This window comes from Onychostruthus taczanowskii, unplaced genomic scaffold, assembly GCF_017590055.1.
Source record: "Onychostruthus taczanowskii isolate IOZ18803 unplaced genomic scaffold, ASM1759005v1 scaffold76, whole genome shotgun sequence".
Taxonomy (NCBI): Eukaryota; Metazoa; Chordata; class Aves; order Passeriformes; family Passeridae; genus Onychostruthus; species Onychostruthus taczanowskii.
Window position 1 is genome coordinate 2,616,489 of NW_024505450.1, and position 11,953 is coordinate 2,628,441.

Below are 11,953 nucleotides of genomic sequence, written 5' to 3' on the forward strand. Positions count from 1 at the left end.
GGGTGGGGGGGCTGAAGGCGGGGACGGGCGGGGTGGCGGTGTCGGGTATGGGGGAGGCCGGTTCCTCGGTGAAGTGAAGCGCTGGCGCTTTGTTGGAGGAACCGGGGCGGGGCCATGTTGTTCCCGCGGAGGGGAAGCGCCGCCAGCCGCGGGCTCCGGAGCGGCCGCCGCCGCCAAGATGGAGCCCGACAGCCGCCCCATTGTACAGCGCTTTGTAGGGCGGCCCGGCCCCTGTCACCGTCAGCGGGCGCTGACGCCGCTCCCCGCGCCCGTCCGCCTCCCCCCGCGGCGGGGATCGCCGAGCCGCCACCCGCCACCGCCTCTCCTGTGTGCCTGTATGTCAGAGCTTTCCCAAAGACTCGGGCATTCCCCGACAGGCAGTCACCGCCGGCCTGAATGGAATCGTATAATGGGATCGCAGAATGCTTTGGGTTGGAAGGGAGCTTAAAGATCATCCAGTCCGATCCCCGCTGCCATGGGCACGGGCACCTTCCACTAGGTCAGGTTGCTCAAGGCCCCATCCAACCTGGCCTTGAACACTTGCAGGGATGGAGCAGCCACAGTCTCTCTGGGTGTTCCAGTGTCTCACCCTCCTCACAGTAAATAATCTCATCTTAATATCTAATCTAAACCTACTTCCAGTTTAAAGCCATTGCCCCTTGTCCATTGCCCCTTGTCCATTGCCCCTTGTCAATTACCCCTTGTCCATCACCATATGCTCTTGTGAAAAGTCTCTTTCCAGTCGTCTTGTATACACCAAAAGTCAGCTAGCAAGAGAACAGAGAGAGTATCTATTTATTCTTTCTTTATTTTTATTTAGTCTAAATTTAAATGGTAAGAGTTCTAGAGGACTACTTTAGCTAGGACTGGCTAAAGCAGTTTCTTTTTATTTAGAGCAGCCTAAGCCACGTGATTTGTAGATGGTAAATTCCTGTATCTTTTGCTGAATGCTTGTTAAAACAAAGAGTAAGGGAAACGGGCACCACCTGCACAGGGCAGGGTAGCAGCAAAGGAGACATCAGGATGATGAGTGAACTGTGGTGTCTTGCTTTCCCTGCAGATTGAAGATAGGCAGGCCGAGATGAGCAGGAGGAATGTGCCTCAGAGGTAAAGATGAGGAATATGCTCTTGAAAAGAGGGTGACTGCACCTGAAGGCACTGCTCAGAAGAGGAAGGTGTATGCTAATGAGCGAGTAAGTCTTTTGAAGATTCAGTTTGTAGCACTCCAGGCAATGCTGAACCACAGACTGAAATGAATTCTGTAGTGAAATGCACTTAGAAACTTGGCTGCAGCCAATCAGATTAGATGTTAAAAAAAAAAAAAGTTGCAAAAAACCTCAACATTGGAATGAAAAGATGGAGGGATCAGTATTAAATGAGGAAGAAAAAAGGTATGAGACTTCAGGAGGAAAAGCTGAGGTTCTGCTTTTCTCATGCCTAATTTCAAGAAGCAGCAGGAAGAAATGCAGCCGTGGATGGGGAGGGGAAGAAAGGTGAGTGTGAAAGTCATCAGCACTGAGGAGAGGAGTGAAGTCACCCAGAGGCCAGGGCAGAGGGTGGAGGGAGAAGCTGCAGCTCACCAAAGCCAGAAACCAGCAGAGTGAGTTTTCCTTGTGTTTGCATAAGTTAGCACCTGTGTTGCTTGCAGCTGGAGGAGCCATGTGGGGGGTGGGAGACCTTCTCTCCCTGGGAAACAGGAGGGTTGTTGTTTTACATATGAACGAGCCCTGATGGCAGAAAATTACTCCAGTTGTATGCTAATAGTGCAGCGTTTGCGATGCTGATGCTATTGAAAGTGCCATTTCCAGTGGAGAAGGACACACAGTTTTTTATTTCCCTGCAGGATCTCCACTAATCTCCACTTATTATTACACTCAGAGCACATTGCTTCCCTCAAGTGGGCCTGAGAGGAGGGTGATACATGGAACTGATATGAAGTGCCTTTTCCATCTAGAGGTAGTGTCTCATTTTCTAGAGTGAATGTGCTGCTGTGGAGTTTCTTGTCCTGAATTTGGAAAGATGTGCTAATAAATTGTAAAACTGCTAGTGTCTTGTTTGTTTTATTTCCTCAAGTAATGACAACATGAACTGTAAAGAGTACCATTATGTTGTTTATTTCCATTACAGAACTGCTCTAAAGAGAATGTGGGGGTGGGTACATGGCTGTAAAATCATGTTACACAAGAAATCACAAAAAAGAACCCATCCAGATTTGCATGCAGGGGAACACAGACAGTGCCTTTATACCACTAAATGAACCACAGGCACAGTGTTTCCCTGAATGTTGCTGGAGTAGATCCTTTTTTCTGGCAATCAAATAGTGAAATTGAGTGAAACAGAAATTGTGACAGCTGTTGTTAAGTTTAATTTCTTTTACGTGGTTTTAATAGAGGTGGAGTAGACTGAAAGCTTAATCACTGATGTCCATAACCATCAGATAAGGTCAGTTTATCCAGAGATTTGCTTTTCCTGTGTATGAGATAAATCTTGTCCTGAGATCAGCCAGCGAAACTTCCGCAGCTTTCTCATTAAACTGACCCCTGCTGCTCCTTGCTGTCCTCTGTCTAGGAAATCTTCCTCGAAGTTTGTGCATTTTATCTTTTGTAGCCAAATGGTATTTTGTAACATTTTTCTCTGAGATGACAAAAGAGTATGTTGAGAGTAAGTGCTTTTACAGTATCCTGGTACCCAGGATATTTATAAGCAGCTTTTCTGAAGGATCTCTTCAGGGATAAACAAAAAAATCCTTTAATGGATCATGTTAATTAGATTTTTTAAAAATGTTTAGATTAAAGTGTGCATATTAAAATGTATATTTAGCAGTCATGTTAGGTGTGCTAATGATTCTGAAACTTGGATTCTTGTCTTAATAAGAAATGGTTTTGTTTCAAATGCAGCTGTTACTTGCTGTGTAGGAACTGAGCTTTGGTGGGCCAAAATGCCTTCTGAACTGTAGCGCATAACTTAGTGCCTGTTACCAGTAGTGATATTGTATGTGCTTCTCTCTGAAGTCAAGAATTGAATATAATAAAAGTATCTTGCTGAAACATAAGCTAATACAATTTTTCTCTCTATTTAAGACCAAAATCTTAAGTGGAAGCACTGTAACACAATCTGTGCAGTGTAGCAGCCTGGAGCAGTACTGGGTTTTTTTGTTTCTCATTTCTTTCTCTAAACTGAGAGTCTGCACTTGGAAAAAATAAATCTTTTATAGAATCAAAAATATCATTTGATAGCTAGGAGACAGATATAAGTACTTAAGGTAACACTTTAATGGGAATCATCTGCTTAAGGTCTGAGGAATGATCTGCAGTGCTGCAGCATGTGCTGCTGGTTCCAGATGTGGCGTGGCAGCAGGGCTGGGCTGCCTCAGCTGCTTGCTGACACCCAAAGGAGAAGAAAGCCTGACTGTCCCTCTTTTCCTGCTTCACCTTCTCACTTCTTGTGATGAGCTGTGGCCACAGGCTGAGTAATGAATTCACTCCACTGGCTTCCCTTTTTCACCTTTACCTTTTTCTGCCAGAGGTGATTTTTGTGTAATTTTGCTGAGCTGAGTCAGCTTGCCTTTGTGAGAGCTGGCTCAGCTGCAGTGAGCAGCCAGGAGGAGATGACAGGGAAGTTTTACTTCTGATGGTGAGATGTTGGCTCGTGGTATATTCCATATGGAAATCTCTAGAATCTAGAAGTGCATTCTGCAGACAGTGGTGGGCTCCTCTGCCTGTGTGAGACTTCAACCGGAATCAAGCCAGCTCTGTTAGAGAACTGTGTGAGCTAATATACACTGCCCCTTAGGGAAGATTTGCTGTTTCTCTTTAAATCATCCACTGTTACACAAGGCTGAATGGCAATATTGCTTTCTGAGGTCTGGTTACATGTTTAGCATGAATATATACCAAATGAAATGCAGGATCAAGCTAAGGGGTAGTTGGCGGTTTTCTTTGATTGTATCATACTAAAGCAATAAAGCTAAAATCTAGCTCCAGTTCATGATTGGCATCAATGTATTTATTTGTAACTGATATATTTATTTATTAGCTTCTTTGTTGCACAGTGTGCTAGAATCATTACATATGTTGCCAGAAAAAATGTAGGCCAGTGTTTGAGTTGAGTGTGATTGTTTTTTATATTGTATATTATAGAATGGCCTGGTTGAAAGGGACCCTGAAGATCACCCAGTTCCATCTCCCTTGCCATGGGCAGGGAATCCTTCCACTATCCCAGGTTGCTCAGAGCTCCATCCAGCCTGGCTTTAAACACTTCTAGGGATGGGCAACCTGTGCCAGGGCCTCACCACTCACACAGCACAGCATTTCCCTCTAAATCTAGTATAAAGCTACTCTTTTTCATTGTAAAGCCTTCCCCCTTGTCCTGTCACTGCATGTCCTTGTAAAAGTCCCTCTCCTCTGCTCTCACAAGCTCCTTTCAGGCACTGCAAGGCCACAGTGACCCCAAAGCCTTCTCCTCTGCAGGCTGAACAATCCCAATTCTCTCAGCCTGTCCTCGCAGGAGAGGTGCTTGATCCCTCTGGTCTTGCTGGTCTCCTCTGGCCTCACTCCAGAGGCCAGAGGAACACTCCCTGTTGTTCCTGTGCTGGGAGCCCGGAGCTGGATGCAGAGCTCCAGCTGGGATCTCCCCAGATCAGAGCAGAGCAGGATCCCCTGCCCAGCTGCTCTCACGCTGCTTTGGGTGCAGCCCAGGCTGGGATTGGCTTTCTGGGCTCCAGCTGCACACTGCTGGCTCCTGTCCAGCCTCTCACCCACTGGCACCCCCAGTCCTTGTCCCCAGGGCTGCCCTGGATCTGCTCATCCCCAGCCTGGACTGGTACCAGGGGCTGCCCTGGCCCAGGTTCAGCACCAGCACCTGGCCTTGCTAAACCACAGGAGATTTCGTGGGCCACTTCTGGAGCTGGTCCAGGTCCCTCTGGATGGCAGCCCGTCCTTCAGGAGGGTCAGCTGCACCACTGAAGGGTGGGATGTACCACACTGGCCATACCATTCGTGGTGTGTTACAGCTTTAATGGTGTCATGGGTGGGTGTCAGAACACCAGGCCAGCACCATGGGGTCCTTGTGCTTGGGGCAGCACGTGGTGATTCTTCACAGGGCCAGCAGCTGCTGCCTGTGCCTTTGGCATCCTTTTCACTGCAAGTACAACAAACCTGGCTCTACGCTGTTTTCCCAATGTCTCTCTATCCCCAGTGCCCCCTTCTTTCACAGAAAGCATTGCTCCTGTACTTTGCTTTTCCGTAACAGGTGATGCCTGGTTTTGATCTTGTTCTGGCTCTTCCTTTGCGTTTAAGTGCCAAAATATTTTTTCTTCCTTTAAGAGGCTTTCAGTTAAACCTGTAAACTGGGCTTTGCAGCAAAATTCTTAATGTGTTTTAGGGCAATTTTTGGTGGACTGTAAAGAATCATGGAAGAATAGGCAGATGCACATGCTGGATCAGCAGCTTCACCTGTTGTTGATGGAAGAAAGTAGTAAAGGGCAGAACGTGCAGTTAATGTTGCAAGTCTGAGATTACAGCTTGGTTGTTGCAAGTGGACAAAAAGGATTGTATTTCAGCACATAGCAGTACTTTATTTTAGGACTATCACAGTATCATAAATAGTTTGCTAACATATACAAACATCTTAGTGCTTAGCTTTCAGTGGTTAACCATGTGTCAACAAAAGCTCTAGAAATAAGTTTAATGAATAGCCTTGTTCTGAGAGAATGAATCCTCACAATTTTTTGGAAACAGTGTTTTGGAGACTTGAGGACATTCTTTTTCAAAAACTAATGTTTCAAAGATAAAACAATAAAAAACTTGAACGTGTCTAATCAGATGAAGTTTGAAGATGATCAGGCCAAAGCTGAATTGGGTCTGATGTATCAACACATTGTGAAAAGTGCACAAAATAAGATTTCTGCAGCACATGTTTCTGTTGAGCACTTTTGGACAGCTACACATCCTGGATGCAGCACCTTTGTGCAGGCTGTGGCTGCTGCCAGCCTGTGGTATCCTGCACGAGCAGGAATGAGTGAGTAGATCAGATAGGCAGTAATAACATGAGTCTTGGTTAGGCTTGTTATTAATCACCGACTGCGTTGTTTGTTGTTGTAATTGTGATTCTGACCAAAGCAGAAAATTGCAGTTGCTTTAACAGATTAGATTTTGCATTTAATTTGGCATGTGGCCTCTTTAAACATAAAGCTAGGCATTAAAATAAATGTGAAAAGGGAGGAGAGTGCTGCCTTTCAAAGAGCACACTCTATATTGGAAACTCACAGCAAATGCTCTCCGTTGAATTTCTTCACTTACGTTGCTCTGTGAATTTATTTGAAAACTGTAGTATATGTACAAACAAATGAAGCAAAACCTTCAGAATTCATTTTATTGAGCTAAAGTTCTATGAAAGCTTGACTTCTGACATGACATGACAAAAGATGGAGCTGGTAGAAAGCTCACTGCAGCAATGAGGAGAAAGGTCTTGTTTCCTTTTTGTTCCCAATCTTCCTCCTGGCCATGTGCTTCCACTCCTTCCAAGGCGCCACCACTGCACTTGTGTTGCCTCAAATCACCCACTCCTGAGAAAGCTGTCTATGTTTTCACTGGATGATTTATGAAGGGATCTAGTGAGGACCAGAACTGGTATAAGGTAAGTGGGAGAAATGTGCAATGACATGTAGGAAAAAAAAACTAAATAAAACCTTTGATCTTGAACAAACTCATATTTTTAATAGGGAATGTTTTATTTTAACTCTTACTAGAAGATATTTTCCTTTGTATGATATCAGTGCTAGGTGTTTAATGTGAAGTGTTGGATTTTTATGTATTCAGTACTTGCTGATCTTTACAGAAATTAAACTGAAGCTTTAACTCTACTGAGCAATCAGAGATGTTTCTTGTTTCTTAAATGAAGTAGGCACCGCTTCAGAAATTAAAACAAGGCCATTTCAAAACTTATGTTTAACTGCACCACTTTCTAGGTTGAAATATTTTTCCAGATGCTTGGAAGTCTGTCTGCTCCCTTTAAATGTGAGCTCCTGGGGGCTCCCAGAATGTAGCAGCAAGAAGCCTGCATGTGATGTCCCCTACTACTTCAGTGCTTCAGTGCTCTGGAAAAGAGCACCTAGAGGAAGAAAATGTTACCAACTCCATTTAAAGGAAATCAAAAGAGTTGTCAGAGGTTTTTGCATTTTTAAATCATAGGCTAAATTAGCATTTTCTCTTTTGCCATGATTAATTTATATAAATGGAGTGAAAGATGGAATTGTTGTCCCAAGACACTTAATGAGAATGAAGTATCTATCCCATCAGCTGTATTTCGAATATCAGTTCAGTTGACTGGTTAAAAACCTTCATTGGATGTTCAAATATAGGAGACTTGGGTAGTTTGTGGGGAGCTCAGCTCCTCTTGTATGGTTGGAAGAAAAAGCACAGCTCTGACTATTTTTTTTCCAGGGGGTAAATCAAGAGTGGCTTAATTTAGTGAAATTCACTGTGCTCCATATTTGCTCTGTCTAGCTGCTGCCCTGCCTCTCTGAGGAAGCCCACACACACTGCATCATGTGTGCCTCCACTTCAGATTGAAATTACCATTACCAAATGAGGAACTCCTGCTTCCTGCCTTGCGTTTGCATGTTCTGTGCTGTGTCTGGTGCCCCATGTGTGGAGACGCGAGCTTTGACTCTATGTTTCAGAAGGCTGGTTTATTATATTATGATATATTAAAATACTACGTTAAAACTATACTAAAAGAATAGAGAGAAAAGCTTTATCAGAAGGTTAGAAAAAACAGGAATGGAACACATAACAAAGACTCTTTCCTTCCAGAGAGTCCGATGCAGCTGCATCTGTGATTGGCTATTAATTAAGAATAACTAACATCCACCAATCACAGCTGCACCTGTTGCATTCCACAACAGCAGATAGTTATTGTTTACATTTCTCTCTTGAGGTTCTTCAGCTTCCCAGGAGGGAAAAGTCATAGCAAAGGATTTTTCATAAAATATCATAACTACAGTTCTGCTCCTCACTGAGGGGGGGGTCTTACTTACTTCACTACCCCTAGGAAAGTGGTATTTTTTGGTCATACCATTGTGTTAAATCTTCTCATCAAAGGCCTGACAAAAGTCAAGGAAGATGGAAGGCTTAACACCTGGTTAAGTCTTGAAGAGTTCATCTTCAGTGTCTGCAGTTCATGCATCTGCATCTGCAGATGCTCAGCTAAACTGGAGCAGTAGAGCAGGAAGATTTTGTCCACAGCAGAAGTTGCCAATGTTAAAGAAAACAAACCGTAGCCCTTTTTCTCTCCCAATAAGTGCTATATGGCTTGAAGAATCATCTAACTGTAAAATGGTTTGGGTTGGAAGGGAACTTTGAAGGTCATCTAATTCCAACCCTGCTATGGGCAGGAACACCTTCATGGATGGAGTCCCATCCAACCTGGCCTTGAATGTTTCCAGGGATGGATCCTAAACTTCTGTGTGCCAGTGTTTCACCACCTTCATGGTAAAAATCCTTTCCTTATATGTAGTCTAAATCTCTTTCAGTTTAAAACCATTACCACTTATCCTGTCACAACAGCCCTGCTAATAATTTTGTCTCCATTTTTCTTGTGAGCCCCCTTTAAGTGCTTTCAGAAGAGTTGTTACCAACTCCATTTAAAAGAAATCAAAAGCGTTGTCAGAGGTTTTTTAAATTTTTTAATCATAGGCTAAATTAGCATTTTCTCTTTTGTTGTGATTAAGTTATATAAATGTTTATTTGGAAATTGTTTTTAAAAATAATATAGACACTAGCAGTGCTTAAAATAGTGCTACCCATCACCCAAAATATGACAGCACTTGAAATCAAAGTTAGAATTAAATATAGCCAGTGACAAGTGCATTCAAAATGTTCTGACAGATGAGTAGAAGGAAATATGTTCATAAGATTAAGTAATTGCTTATACAGTTCATAATGACTGGAAATAGTCAAAAATAGCTAAATAAAGAGCAGGTTATTTGAGAAGATCTGCTAAAGATTTTTGAGAGGAAAACACATGCAAGTTCTTTATTATGGAAATGATAGTGATAAATTTGTAGTGACAGGAATTAATTGAAAGATGTTTACAGTATGGAAAGACCAAGCTTGATGTGTTTGAAACTGGCTTTTAAATCCAGAATTTCCTTCCTGTACTCTATACCACATGGAACAAGCAAGGATAGCAGCAGTAAAACTTCTTTTGGCAGGAGAGACTGTGGACAGAAAAGTTGGGTTTGTTGCTGGTTTTTCAGGTTTTTTATTGCTTTGATGGTTTATTTAAAGCTAAATTAGTGTTGCTAATAAGCTGCCATAATAAATTAATCTTTAAGCTGGTAATCTCAGGAATGATAAGGAATTTTGCTATGCTTTTCAAATTTCAAATATAACTTTTAAGGGCAGATCAGCCTGAAACATTCTAATTAATAGAAGTGGGCATCATTATAACAATAGAATACTCTGAGCTGGGTTTGGCAACAGCATTGTGGTAAAGAATTTGGCAGAGCATTATATTTTTTATTACCTGAAGTGATCAGTTATCTCATTTTTTGCTCCAATCCCAGTTCAGCTGAAGCCAATAAAAACCTTGACAGGACCAGAATCAAATGCTTCACAGGTCACATTTTCACGAGCTGGGGTAAGGGCACTTCCACGTGGTACTTTGGTTTTGCTGTCCTAATGAATTCACAGAAACCCCAACAACCCCCCAGCCTATAAATGCATAACTGATAGATCACATAGCAGGCTTTCTTATTGCAGCTGTAAGCAGGTTCAGTGATTTTTTTTTCAACTGACACAGCCAGAGATCACTTTTCTGACCCTTATTATTTGCCCTAATTAATAAACTGTCTTGTTTTATAAAAGGTTGCATGCTGTAATCTCCTGTGATGCTGAAAAGGCTGTTCAAGGCAATGGCTCACAGCACTTAGAGTGACACATTTAAAACAGAATATTGGGGTTTACCAGTGTTTTGTTTAGACAGTTCTGTTTTCAACTGTCACAGTAGATCTCTGTTAAATCACTTAAAATCCACTGTCTTTCCTAAAGGTCCTGGAAAGAAATGCCAAAATCAAAACACTGATAGTTTACACCTCTGTACAAGTTAGGTTAAATTGCTGCTGCTTTGCTCCTCAAAAATCTTCCTCCTCCTCTTCCTACTTAATCACAAAATGCTTTGGATTGGGAGGGAACTTAAAGATCATCCAGTTCCAGACATCCTGCCATGGGCAGGGACACCTTCCACAGGACCAGGTTGCTCCAAGCCCCATCCAACCTGGCCTGGAACATTTCCAGGGATCCAGGGGCAGCCACAGCTTCTCTGGGCAGCCTGTGCAGCACCACCCTCACAGTAAAGGATTTTTTCCCAATATCCAGTCCAACCCTGGCCTCTGTCAGGGTTATTTGCTGTTACAAGTACAAGTCATTTGCTGCTTTATGTATTCTAATAGCAACTCCATTTTCAAAGGAAGCTACATGTAAAATTTGCAAGTGTGACAAAAAAAATTCATTTTCATTTTAATCTAAATTCATAACTCCCCATAGTCTGTCTCTTGTTTATTTTCCCTCTGTTAACCCTGTTGAATCATGACTTCTAAAAAGAGACAAGATACAAGGGAAGAGTGGGCCAGGAGTCAGTGCATGAAGGAAGGAAAACAAACTCACCCAAACAAGTGCCGTTCAAAGCAAGTTTTTCTCTCTACAAGGAGAGGTAAGTTTATACTGTATTCAACTAAATTTTAAACTTTGCACCTTCTTTGCAGGATGTGTCTTCCAAATTACCATGGTATGTGCAACCAGTGTTTGAATGTCAGTCCCTGCACATTTTCAGGGTCTAAGGTGCAGACTCCTTGAGTAAATTTGAGTGTTTTACTCTACTGAAAGGGCAGTTTACTGCCCAAACCACTACACAACTGATGTTTAACAGTTACACCCTCATAAGTTTTTTGATTAATTATGAAGGATGAGATTTTGGCTTGTATTGCACCTAATCAGCTGCAAATAATTTGTAGGAACAGTAGAAAAATCAAATTTCCAGTGATTGAATGGGATTCTGTACAATTTTTGTAGTGTATTTAAAATCTGGCTTTGCCAGATGTCTGTAGTAACATTAAAGACTCTCTGGATGGATTTCACAAGCCCTGTGAAATCCCTTTCCTTTGCAGTGCTCCTGTCAGTTCCATTAGTTAATAATTTTTGAGTCCCAGGAAAAATCTAGGTAAAAGTGTCCTCTAGAGCTCAAAATTACATTAAAATTTTTAAAAATTGTTAGCTAAATGAAAGGGAAATATGGCAGAATGTTTTTGCAAGCTTATGATTGCATAGCTTCTCATAACCTTGTATTTTGATTATCAACAGTGACCTCACACAATTCATTTATTTTAGCCTCACAGAACTTCAAGAACTTCAAAATGCCCTCACAAGTAGGGCAAAAGTGAATTGAAACATCCCAGCATGGGGATTTCCCCATGTCTCAACAAAAAAAAAAGAAGCTGGAGAGAGATTTGTGACTCACCAAAAGCCAAACTGGATGGCAAAATTTTGTGAACAGGAAGACCAACGGCACTGCTACCAACTGCATTGTATTTGTTTTCCAAAGGGCAAGACTTCATTGTGCAGCACTGTCAGTGTACCCCCTTCACATTCCAAGATTTGAAGTGTTTCCATTGTTACAAAGACATTTACAGATTGAAAATCTCAGACCAATTTCCTGCATCTCGCTCAACAACACTGTAGCTTCTAGTATGTTAAAAACAATGAGATTCAGTGAAATATTACATATTCATTTCAACCCTCAAGCCAATAACTTACAATATCAAGTGGATTGTAGGCACCAAATTGAAAGAGAATTTGCTGTTGTCAGCACTAACTCAATGAAGGGGAAAAAAGAGGAGGGTTGTTTAATCTCAAAAAATTCTTTAATTGTTTGTGCCTTAACTGTACAGCCGCTG

General features: G+C 42.2%; 1 protein-coding gene across 1 annotated transcript in view; it reads right to left on the bottom strand.

The window, feature by feature from the left end:
- LOC121345928 (formin-like protein 18) overlaps positions 1-1,026 on the bottom strand; it is a 1,527-nt gene extending 501 nt beyond the window's left edge. Inside the window, exon 1 of the mRNA XM_041423251.1 lies at positions 3-1,026. Coding sequence (XP_041279185.1) covers positions 3-455 — 453 coding nt within the window. The 5' untranslated portion in view covers positions 456-1,026. The remainder of the gene's footprint in view (positions 1-2) is intronic.
- Positions 1,027-11,953: the final 10,927 nt, after the last annotated feature.